Here is a 13,243-nt window from a genome sequence, read left to right as displayed (position 1 = left end):
AAAATTCACACACAGCAGCAGCACAATTAATAAATAAATCTAAATAAATAAATAAATACATGAATATAATTAAATTTAAAATACATTTTTATTCATAGTGTAGATGTGCAGGGGGTCTCCGGAGCTGAACCGCTTTGGTTTTAGGTCTGGGGACCCCCTGCTTCCCGAGATACAGGCCCATTTATGGGTTGCCGGTATCCCTCTGCTTGGTTTACATGCCGCGGTCACGTGATCGGGACCTTTATATGCATAGGGATACCGCCACCTCATAAAGGGAGCTGTATCTCGGGAAGCAGGGGGTCCCCCGATCTGAAACCAACGCGGTTCAGCTCCGGAGACCCCCTGCACATCTACACTATGAATAAAAATGTATTTTAAATAATTTTTAAAGTGCCGATGTTTGCGCAGAGAGAGCAGCGGATCTCTCTCTGCTGCAAACACACCTCGCCCCCGCCGGCCTATAGTATCATTGATGTGCATATACAGTACTGTATGTGTACAGTACTGTATGTTAGGGGTTATAGGGGTTGTTGTTATACAGTATATATATATATATATATATATATATACTGCATTACAATTCATGAATTTATGCCATCTGGCGGACACATTGCAGCCTATTAAATCCTGAACCATTATCAATTAACACATCAACCGCGCGTCAGCCGGGCATGACCCCCTCCTGGGAATGCGGCATGCTCCGGGTGAACAGCGTCGCATTCCAGGAACAAGCCAGGGACAAACCGGTGATTTGTTAGAATAAAGTCTGCCGCAACAGTATGTCTCCAGATAAGGTCTTTGATGATCATCAGACAGGGCTACATCATAAAATTAAACATTTTATCACTTGTCAAACCAGCTTTATAGTTTATATCATTGATTGCCCATGCAAAAAAATGCTATGTTGGAAAGACCATCCGACCCCTAAAAGTGCGAATTGGCGAGCATGTAAATGGTATTAAAAATGCCAAACGTCATGTAGAACAAGGTAAAAAAGTACATAATCTAGCATTACATTTTTTGGAGCACCATAATGGAGAAACAGAAGGTTAACGTTTTAGAGGTCTGGAGATCGTACAAAGGGATATTAGGAAGGGCAATAGGGAATTAAAGTTACTTCAAAGAGAACAATACTGGATTTATACACTAAGAAGTAAAATACCTGGTGGGTTAAATGAAATGATAGAACTTAACCCCTTCCTCAGATAGATATGTAATTTCAAATCATATTTGCTAATCAATTCATGCACACTATAGGTAATAAGTGAACAAGTTTTAATATGTTATTATAGGGAATATTTAGTATTTTAAAATCATTTATATATGTATGTATATCATTTAGAATAAGATGGTTTCTTATATATGTACAGGGTTATGTTATGTTGAGGATTAGGATTAAATCAATTGTTATTTATAATATTATTAATTTTATTGGTTTGGGTAATATGAATTTGAAGTTAGAAGAGTGATTTGTGTATATGTGTGTGTTAATTAGGTTTTTAAATAGTATATGTTAATTCAAATAATTGTATTGTTGATAATGAACTTTTTAAGGAATTTTAAAAGATTTTAGAGAATTTTAAGAAATATCTAAAGGGTTAAATATATAGTGGGTATAATCTCTATGTTTTGTTAGATGTTTACGTAAGTTTTTTGTCACAATATCATTAGAAATTATCTGTAGCAAGTACACACATGTTTTTTGTGTTAGGGGCAATTAGGGGGTGGTGGCTTATATAAGGCAGCCTCCTGGTATGCCCTATTATTCCTGATGAAGCGCTAGTGTGCGCGAAATGCATTGAGGGGTTGCATAGGTTTCATGGTACACCCTTCCCTTGTGGAGTGTGATACCTGCATGATAGAGGACCCGGTTAGCTTCCCTAAACGTCACTATAGCCAGACAGTGCTATCTCGCGTGAGAGCGCGCCCACTATCCAGTACTGGGTAGACTTCCGGTTCCGGTTTAGGAACATCGTGGAGATCCACAGTCGGAAAGAACAAGTCTGGGCAGGGGTAGTGACGGTGAAAGTAACGGACAAGCGTGGGATCCTCATCGTGTATGCAGCTATACCTGATTGTAAGTTTTTAATTGTACAGTGTACTAAATAAAGTAAGTTTTTCTCTGCGCTCCAACTTTTTTGTATGTTTCTGATAAGCTGCAGGATCGCGCAGGTGCGTCCTATTACACAGCCGATTGAGACCACATCAGATCGGTTACAACCACTAAGGTAATTAAGGGGTTATCCCCACGCTGTATCCTCAAGCAAGGCCTAAACCCCATCCTTGGGCACTACCACCTTCACCTACCCACTGTATCAACACCACCACACTGGAATGGGTAAAAGTGCTATTAACCAAAGATGGCCATGTAGGCGGACGCTCACAGAGGTATGCAAGGGAGACTGGTTAGGGTGAAATTAAATAAGGCTTTTATTGCGCCTGTTTCCTTAACATCAGGAAACCATCCAAACAAGGGGAAAACAAAGCTTCAATTCACTTGGGAGTATTTCTAGTGAAATACTATGCAATCCACAACTCCCTTTAGATAAGCATGTCTCCCAGCCCCAAACATATAGCATGAAATGAACAGATATAAAAAGTTTTGTAAATGAAAGTCTTATCTGTTAGCTGGGCTGCTGTAGGGCAAGCTTCTCTGCTCTCTTGGAACCGCACCCTTGTGTGCACAGGAAATATCAGGCTCCAGGTTACAATCTTGTCCCCTTCCTTGTGTTTTGGAGGGAAAATCTTCTCTGTTCCTGGTTGCTATCTTTTCTTCAAGGTTTGTCAGCATTCAGGTTTAGAAGTTTCCCCTGTGTCTTGAAAGCAGCTATGCTGTTTCTTCTGGCAGGGCTCAAGACAAGTGTTCCCATGTCAGTCTCACAAGTTGTGAGAGTCAAGGACAATCTCTGCTCTGTCTCCAAGTGAGCTAGGGAGTCTCACTTCCTGTCTCAAAAGACAGGCTTTTCTAAGCAATCTAATCAGGCAGGTGGTGTTTGTTAATTGACTACCAGCAGTTAACCACCACACTGCTGGATTAGAGGCACATTACCTGAACAGGGATAACTCCCCTGTTACAGGCCAATAGCACCTTTCTCCATTAAAAAATCGTCTGTACAATACATTAAAATTAATACAGAGAACCCCTGCTACAATAATATGTTATCAAAATAAAATAAAACAAGGAAGATGAGGACGGCCTTCATCCTGGAATGGGTAAGTAGAACTTTAATTCACTATATGCTGGCTGGGTAATGTAAATGAGATATTATCCAGATGAGATATTATCCAGACATGGATAATAGAGATTTCGCCCATTACTGTACTGTATGTTTTAGTTAGGGGTGTTCAATGTATATTATTGATGTTTGTATTGTAATGTTTATTGGGGGAAGAGGAGGTGGGTGAAGGAGGTAGTTGCCCCAGGGTGGGTGGTTATGTCTCTTGGGTAAGTAGTGAGAGGAGTTAACCCTATAATTTCCATAGAGGGGTTAATCCCTCCCACAGCCTTCCCAGTAGGCCTAACCAACCACCCTGGGGCAACTACCCCTTTCAGTGCCCCGCTCTACCTCCAATAAACCAGGAAGTCCGGGTTAACTGCTTCATTTCCTTAGTGGTTAGCCGCTAAGGTAATGAAGCTGCTTTATTATTTTATTTTTTTATTTTATTTTTTTTAAAGGGTACAAATCGATTTTGGGTTAGCAATTGGCCATGCTAAAGTGTAGAAAAACAAAAAAGGTTGGGGAGCACAGTATGGACAATAAAACCTTTTATACACAAGTCAGGGTTAGTGTGCTTGATGTTCGAGGAGTCTAAGCCCCAATCAAACCACCAATAATATTATTAGGTTCGGGGAAATAACATGTGAGGATGTGATATAATAAATACTCACACGGCCTTGTGCGAGCACCGTTGTATAAATGTGTCTTTGTTTCTTTTTAGTGAGCTGTCTTTTCCTCTTCCCGACTGCTGGTGTACAGTCTCTTCCTCAGTATGAATATACACATAAAAATAAATAAAAATCAGTAAAGGGTGAAATCTGTAGTAGGTATGAGCAATATAGTGGGAGAGAGGGATACAACCCCTAACCCACAGACTTCCCTTCAAGTGGAATGAGGGTAGTGATTAATTATAATAATAATAATAATAATAATCCACTCACACAGCCCTGCGTGAGAGCTTATCCTCAGAGATGCTCTGCAGTCTTGCTTGAATGCTTGCATAGTCTGTCTGTTTCAGTTCACATCTCATTTTTCCACTCATATTAAGGATCCTGGATAGATCCTGGTGGGGTTGAGCCGCAGGAGGAAACTCCAAACCAAAAGGGTGATATTATTCCCCTCAAGTAGGTACTTCCTTCATTACTCTAGAGAGCGCCCGGGTATTTTCTGTTTTTCATGCTAAAGTGTGTTTACTATTTACTTCAGCTTTCTGGGGATATGGTATTTAAGCAAACAATGTCAGAATTAATACATTCATAAAATACACAAACATTTTGAAAACACTCTATAGGAATGTTGTATCTGAAAATTCCATACCTTTGCCAATTTTCTTTCATAGCGCTCAACAGATGTGTTCTTGGAGAAATCTTCTATCAGATCTTCTTTCCTGAGGAAGTCTCTATTAAATTGTGCAAACATGTTGAACTGATCAGTTTTTGTCAGACCAGCCAAGTAAGCAGACACAAAAAGGTTTTCTCCTGCATGATCAGGGAATGTATTTCTATATTTACCACATGTAAACGTTAACAAATTTAATTCAGGCAGGTCTAGCTCTTCACTCTGAAATGATGGTCTAAGTTCTTCATATTCTTGTTTCTCCATGCAAGTCTCTTGTGGCTCAGATTGAAGAAAAGAACCAGGAAATTGTGTATTTATTGATGGTGCAAGACTTTTGATGACCGTAGAAAAGCGGACTGAAGGTTTTATCTTGGAATGACCTGGTACAAAACTTGTCTTGATTGTAAAGTTTGCTAGTGCATCCTTCATCTTCTTGACCCTTTTCTCTGTTGCACTGTGAAATATTTGATCTTGAAGCTGTCTTGACTGTAAACTGAACCGGATTGACTTCTTTCCACTTTTCCAGAATGCCTTCTCATCCAGAACTTGTGGCTTGAAAAGATGGTTATGGTTCAAATGTCCAGAAGTATACGCCTGAGTATCATACTTATTTGCTCTTTCTAGACCATTTAATAGTTTCTGTAGGGGTATGGGTTTCCCTTGCTGCTTACTTTTGAACATACTGTAATAGAAACAATGCTTTTGTACCAGAAGTTCAAAAAAGTTTACAGAATAGTCTCTCAGTGAAAAGTCACTTAAATTAATGTTTCCACAATTAATCCTAAACAGAGAAAAGATAATAAATAAACTTTTAGTTTGACTGTAATAGATAAAGGATTTAAAAAAAAAAAAAACAACATCAAATGATCTGACTTTTTCTCTTTTCTTTTCTCTTTTCTCTCTCTCCACGATCCACTGGACTAAGTGATGCAATATTCCTAGATCTTGCAAAGACTTTTGCTACTGTGCATCATGTTATCTGGTTAAAAAAGCTTCAGTGCTCTGGAATAAGGGAAGAAGCTTTAAATTGGTTTCACTCATATCTATCGGGTAGATCCCCTTTATATTTATCTCGGGCTCTAACTCCAACCTCTTGAATATCTACAACTTGTAAGGCAGCTTCAATGCACATGTATGCAGACAAAAAAATCTTACTGTATAGTATATGCAACCAGCCCTAGCCTCACTGACCTTGGACACATACTTCAAATTTAATTTGAATTCAACTTAACATTCAGGCTGCATATCGATACTCTGATAAGCAAAACCTATGCGAAACTAGGTGTACTTTATAGGAACAAATCCCCCCCTAAGTTTGCTGGTCAGAAAGTGCAATGCACAGCAGATTCTAATGTCAATTATAGACTATGGGGACATAGTATAAGGTACAGCACCCCAAACTCACCTAAGCAAACTAGACACCCTCTAAAACTCAATATGCCGCTTTGTAATTCAATGTAATTACAACTGACATCACTGTAAAAGGATCCAAGAGCCCCAAAACAGCATCCAATGTGACAAAATAAATAGTTAAATACTTCAATGTTGGTATTATAATAACCAATAATAATAGCATGTCCTTCTATAGCACTGCTAGTTTTATGTAGCACTTTACAAAGACATTTTGCAGGCACAGGTCCCTGCTCCGTAGAGCTTACAATCTATGTTTTTGGTGTGTGTGTGTATGTATTTGTGTGGGTGCGTACTCTTCTCTGTCTCGCTCCCTCCCTCCCTCTTTCTCTCTTTCCTTCCTTCCTCCCATCAGCTTGCCACCTCTCACTCTGCAGCCCTCTTCTCATCCCTAAACACAGAGCCACCCCCCCCTATTCTCACCCTACAGGACTGGGAAGGGGATATGATAAGGGTGGTGTCTGTCATGCCCTGCGAAGGTGTGGCCGTGACGTCAGCTCACCTCGCAGGCCAATGAGCTGTGGCCGTCCACCGGCAATCACAGGGGGCACAAACTGACAGACAAACATTTTTTCACTTTTATATATATAGATAAAGCGGCGCTTAGATATAATTATGTGATGTCTTATAATAACAAGATTAGAAAGAAAAGTGATCTGCGCTCATAAAATGTGATATTGTGTTAAAGGTGATTAAATAACCATAACCTTGTGATATATAATTCAAAAAAATTTAAACCTGTTAATAAATTTGGAGGTGATGCCGCTGTCTTGTGGTGTAGCTCCACAAACCAAACTAGTGCAAAAACAGAAAAAAGACAGCGCAAAAAAACCTCATTGTGTAGTATAAATAACAATATTGTATTAATAATCAGGTGAGTATTGCACGTACATCAATATAGTAATATCAAGCAGGACATGTTAGGGACATGTTACCACTCTGTGCTCAGATGGGGGTCACCAGAAACAGCTCTCCTCCACAGAAGGGGATTCCCTCTGGATCAGGTGTAGCTGATGGAGTCGCCGCCACGGGTACACACTCCTCTCCGGTTCACAACACTGGCTTATCTCACCGCAGAGGGGGCTTCCCTCTGTCCCTGCTGGGTCAGGTGCAGCCGATGCGATCACCACCACAAGCACACGCTCCTCTCCGGTCCACAGTGCCCACTTGGCTCACCACAGAGGGGGATTCCCTCTGTCCCAGCTAGGTCAGGTGTAACCGATGTAATCACCGCCGCGGGTGCACGCTCCTCTCCGGTCCACAGCGCTGGATCACAGGACGCTCGCCAGTGACGTCATCAAGCGGCGCCAAGCGTCACCAGGCACAAACACAGACCGCGTGTGTATGAGTGGTATGCGAGTGAAGAAGTCCCAAATAGACAGTCCTGAACCACAATGTGGTAAAAAAGTACAAAGGCAATAAAGGCAATATAGAACCTCTTTTTGATGTAAGGGGAATGCGCCCTCATTCAGTCCAACGCGTTTCGTGTATCAAACACTTCATCAGGGATAGAGGAAATGGTGAGGGGGCGCTTATTATACCCACAATTCTCTAGTGATTGGCTAATTACAAATGAAGTTCAGCCTCACACATTAGAAATACACATATTACTTTTAACATAATTAAACATTACTATTATAAAATCCTTTAATAAAATTAACATAAAAAACATGAAAAAAGCATAAAATTTATGATGATGCTAAAAAATAAAGAGACATATGTTAGTCATCCGTTTATAAACAGTTGAATTTTATCAGTGAGCTAACCTTTGGTGTTCTAATAAAGAAAAGGAAAGTGTAAAGAATATAGATAGGATTAATCAGTGGAGATCAGATATTAATGGAATTATATTAAAACATATTTAATAATTTAATATAAATATCAGTAAAAAGACTCAATACAAAGACCATACATCGAGTTCTTCATTTAACCCTAAAGGAGACATGGTCTGCAGCTTATAAATCCACAAGCTTTCTTGTTTAGAGAGCATCTTGTCTCTGTCACCACCACGTCTCCCAACATTAACAGTTTGAATACCTATATACTTCAGAAGGTTAGGGTCGCAATTGTGTTTTAGTTTAAAATGTCTTGCAACACTATGGTGTTCTAAACCTAACCTAATATTTCTAGCATGTTCTAAAATGCGAATCCTAAGGTATCTCTTAGTGCGTCCCACATATTGGTACCCACATGGACACTGAAGTAAATAGAATACATAAGTAGTTTTACACGATATACAATCTTTAACCGTAAAATGCTCCTTAGTAGTATTTGAAATAAATTGTTTACGGTCATGCAGACCTCAGATCTTTTTACTGATTTTTATATTAAATTATTAAATATGTTTTAATATAATTCCATTAATATCTGATCTCCACTGATTAATCCTATCTATATTCTTTACACTTTCCTTTTCTTTATTAGAACACCAAAGGTTAGCTCACTGATAAAATTCAACTGTTTATAAACGGATGACTAACATATGTCTCTTTATTTTTTAGCATCATCATAAATGTTATGCTTTTTTCATGTTTTTTATGTTAATTTTATTAAAGGATTTTATAATAGTAATGTTTAATTATGTTAAAAGTAATATGTGTATTTCTAATATGTATGCTTTACCTCTAATGTGTGAGGCTGAACTTCATTTGTAATTAGCCAATCACTAGACAATTGTGGTTATAATAAGCGCCCCCTCACCATTTCCTCTATTCCCTGACAAAGTGTTTGATACACGAAACGCGTTGGACTGAATGAGGGCGCATTCCCCTTACATCAAAAAGAGGTTCTATATTGCCTTTATTGCCTTTGTACTTTTTTACCACATTGTGGTTCAGGACTGTCTATTTGGGACTTCTTCACTCGCATACCATTCATACACACGCGGTCTGTGTTTGTGCCTGGTGACGCTTGGCGCCGCTTGATGATGTCACTGGCGAGCGTCCTGTGATCCAGCACTGTGGACCGGAGAGGAGCGTGCACCCGCGGCGGTGATTACATCGGTTACACCTGACCTAGCTGGGACAGAGGGAATCCCCCTCTGTGGTGAGCCAAGTGGGCACTGTGGACCGGAGAGGAGCGTGTGCTTGTGGTGGTGATCGCATCGGCTGCACCTGACCCAGCAGGGACAGAGGGAAGCCCCCTCTGCGGTGAGATAAGCCAGTGTTGTGAACCGGAGAGGAGTGTGTACCCGTGGCGGCGACTCCATCAGCTACACCTGATCCAGAGGGAATCCCCTTCTGTGGAGGAGAGCTGTTTCTGGTGACCCCCATCTGAGCACAGAGTGGTAACATGTCCCTAACATGTCCTGCTTGATATTACTATATTGATGTACGTGCAATACTCACCTGATTATTAATACAATATTGTTATTTATACTACACAATGAGGTTTTTTTGCGCTGTCTTTTTTCTGTTTTTGCTTATAATACCAAGAAAGATGATCCAGGGCTCCACGGGTTTCTTTAGGAAAGAATTTATTCAAGATACACAACGTTTCGGCCTCACTTAGGCTTTTGTCAAGTCACTTGACAAAGGCCTAAGTGAGGCTGAAACATTGTGTATCTTGAATAAATTATTTCCTAAAGAAACCCGTGGAGCCCTGGATCATCTTTCTTGTTGCTGTATACCTGGATTGCTGCAAATAGCCATCCCTGAACCAGGAGCTCCGGCATTGCGCAAATATCGCATTTATTTGCAATTTTTTGGAGTGCTACACACACATATATCTCTACATGTCTTATAATAAGACAGCAGATTAAAAGTGATAACAATTAAATAAAGTGTTAAACATACAGTATATATCATCAGTGTGTCACGGGTGCTCACCACAAACCAGGACCAGACCGCGAGGCTGAGGTGGGTATATGAAAACACCAACCTAGGCCACGAAGCCGGGTCCAGGTTGCGGAGCTCATGATCGTGGGAGGCCGGGCCCGGGTGAACTAAATACCAATGAGGAGCCAATGAGATGGCAGGAGGTGAGGTCACAAGTAAGTGGACCGCTGATAGGCAGAGGCTGGGTGCAGGGCAGGTGCTGATGATTCCAGGAGGTTGGTAGAGCAGCCATATATATGTGTGCGCGCGCATGCAAGCGTCCGCGATGGAGACCTAGGGTTGGAGTGGCTGCCGTGAGGTGCTGGTGTGTGCAGTGGTCTGCCCCGGCAGCACACACAACCCGCACCAGGAGCGGGGGTCACTGAGCGAGAGGGAATGGCAATCCAGGAGCGGCATTCACGAGCCTCTGCGGAAGGCACACGAGGAGCACGGGGGGAAAGGAGCAATACAGAAGGTAAGGGACGCAGCACCCTTACAGTACCCCCCCTTCAGGATCGACCTCCGGGCGATCCATACAAGGCTTAAGAGGAAATTTCCGATTAAATGCTCGGGTCAACCTGGGAGCATGTACCTGGTCTAGCGGAATCAAAGATCTCTCTTCGGGGCCAAGACCCCTCCAATGCACCAAATATTGGAGTCCTCCTCTCGAGAAACGAGAGTCCAAGATGGACTGAACCTCGAACTCCTCTTGTCCGTTTACCAGTCTAGGACGAGGTGTGATGTCTTGAGTATGTGGGTTAGGTAAGAATGGTTTGAGTAGCGAACAATGAAACGCGGACGGAATCCTCATGGTTGCGGGCCATTTCAGTCGATAAGCAACTGGATTAATATTTTCCAGTATAGGAAATGGTTCGATATATCTGGGGGCTAGTTTCGGAGTGACCTTTAGGTGAATGTTCCTGGTGGATAACCATACCTTTTGGCCCGGAGTGTAATTGGGTTCTTTCTGATGGTGGCGATCGGCCTGTCTCTTTTGCATAATGGTGGCCCATCTAAGGTTATCCTGTATCTTCGCCCACGATGCCTGAAGATACTAAATCCTTTCCTCAGCAGCCGGAACCCCTGTTACTGGGACCTGATTTGGGGAGGGCAGAAGGGTGAAAGCCATAGTTTCAGAAAAATGGGGACTGTAAAGTGGACTCGCTCCTGAGATTATTGTGCGCAAACTCTGCCAATGGGAGTAGATAAAGCCAGTTGTCCTGGGAGTCAGAGACGAAACAGCGGAGAAACTGCTCTAGGGATTGGTTGGTCCGCTCCGTCTGACCATTGGTCTGCAGGTGGTACCCCGAAGAGAAATTAAGCACCACTCTGAGTTTTTTACAGAAACCCTCCAGAATTTGGAAACAAACTGTGAACCCCGGTCCGAAACTATGGTTTGGGGAGATCCATGAAGCTTGAAGACCTTCCTTATGAATACCTCGGCTAATATAGGAGCCCTGGGTAAGCCCTTGAGGGGAATAAATTGTGCCTGTTTAGTGAAGCGATCGACCACTACTAATATCGTGTCCATCCCCTTGGATTTAGGAAGGTCAATGATAAAGTCCATCGCGAGATGTTCCCATGGTCGGTCAGGAATGGGAAGAGGTTGCAGAAGTCCCGTAATCTTACTGCATTGTGTTTTATTTTGTGCGCAGGTGGAACATGTTGTGACAAAGTCCCGAATGTCGTTGCGCATGCCAGGCCACCAGAAGGTTCGCTACAATACATCTATTGTCCTTTTGGTCCCTGGGTGACCCGCAGTCTTGGAAGCAAGCCCCCTCTGCATAACCTTGTGGTGAAGAGTCGGGGGCGTGAATAAGCTTCCGTCTGGCACCCTAAGACCTAGAGGGATCTGGTCTTGCACCTTGGCAATCTCTGACAGGGTGTTAAAGGTGTTGGCCAAAAAGACACATTTGGGGGGAAGGATAGTCTCTTGATGGTCCTCGGTTATATCATCCACTGCAAACTGCCATGAAAGTGCATTTGCTTTCACATTTTTAGAGCCTGAGAGGTAGGATATGAGAAAATTGAACCGGGTAAAGAAAAGAGACCAACGTGCATGCCGGGAATTTAAGTGATGGGCAGTCTCAATATATAGCAGATTCTTATGATCCATAAGAATGGTGATGGGGTTCTCCGCTCCTTCCAGGAGATGGCACCATTCCTCTAAGGCCATCTTCATTGTGAGGAGCTCACGGTTACCTACATCATAATTACGTTCTGCCGCAGAGAATTTCCTAGAGAAGAATGCACATGGATGCAGCCTGGCCTGTGGGTTCCTCCTCTGGAATAAGATAGCTCCAGCTCCTACATCCGAAGCATCCACCTCAAGAATCAAGGGCAGTCCGGGATCAGGATGCACTAAGATAGGAGCTGAGACGAAAGCTTTCTTAAGGGCTTCGAACACCATGATAGCTTTGGAGGACCATTGTTCAGGGTTCGCTTTCTTCTGGGTAAGGGCTGTGATGGGTGCGACTACGGCAGAGAAATTCTTTATAAACCTGCGATAATAATTGGCTAAGCCTTAGAACCTCTGTACCGCTCTCAGGGAGGCAGGGCGGGGCCAGTTTATGACTGCTTCTACTTTAGCTGGGTCCATGGCAAGGCCTGTGTCTGAGATAATGTATCCCAAGAATGAAGTAGATGACTGGTGGAACTGGCACTTTTCCAGCTTAACAAACAGATGGTTCCTCCGCAACCTCTGAAGTACCTGTGACACGTGCCTTGTGTGGTCCAGGGCGTTTTTGGAGAAAATGAGGATATCGTCCAGGTAGACCACCACGTGCTGATCTAGCAGATCTCTGAAGACGTCATTGACGAAGTCTTGTAAGACTGCGGGTGCGTTACAAAAATCGAAGGGCATCACCAGATACTCGTCGTGCCCATCCCGTGTGTTGAAATCCGTTTTCCATTCACCCCCCTGACGAATCCGAACTAGGTTGTAGGCCCCCCGGAGGTGGAGCTTGGAGAAGATAGTGGCTCCTTGTAACCTGTCTAAAAGTTCTGCAATCAGGGGTAGTGGGTACCGGTTCTTAATGGTCACCTTGTTGAGTCCGCGGTAATCGATACATGGACACAACGTACAGTAGAGGCAACGTTTATTCTAACATTTGCCGTAAACTAGCCGGGTTACATTCTGGTTATGTGCTGGGTATGTGCTGGGTATGTGCTGGGTATGTTCTGGGCTAGTTTGAGGCACGTTTAAGGCATTTCTGCATTGACTAACGACCCATAGGATTAACACAGCAGGGATCCCTGGCATTCCAATTCAGTTTGAATGGGACTGCCAGGGACCCCCGCTGTTAATCTGATAGGCCATTAATCAATGCAGAAATGCCGGGGCTAGTTTAAGGAAAGTTTAAGGCATGTATTCAGAATGTACCTGGGTGTTTCCTGAGTTTTTTGGGGAATTGCCACTGGTTTTTGTTCGAATAAGAGTTGCCTCTACTGTACCATACTTCT

General features: G+C 42.6%; 1 protein-coding gene across 1 annotated transcript in view; it reads right to left on the bottom strand.

Annotated features, from left to right (window-relative positions):
* The window catches only part of C4H6orf118 (chromosome 4 C6orf118 homolog), a 276,968-nt gene extending 271,357 nt beyond the window's left edge, over positions 1–5,611 (bottom strand). The window contains exon 1 of the mRNA XM_075596716.1: positions 4,536–5,611. Within this exon, the coding sequence (XP_075452831.1) occupies positions 4,536–5,237 (702 nt within the window). The 5' untranslated portion in view covers positions 5,238–5,611. The remainder of the gene's footprint in view (positions 1–4,535) is intronic.
* Between the last annotated feature and the right edge of the window lie 7,632 nt (positions 5,612–13,243).

The sequence above is a fragment of the Ascaphus truei genome, chromosome 4 (genome assembly GCF_040206685.1).
Source record: "Ascaphus truei isolate aAscTru1 chromosome 4, aAscTru1.hap1, whole genome shotgun sequence".
Taxonomy (NCBI): Eukaryota; Metazoa; Chordata; class Amphibia; order Anura; family Ascaphidae; genus Ascaphus; species Ascaphus truei.
This window is presented reverse-complemented; position numbering and strand designations above follow the sequence as displayed.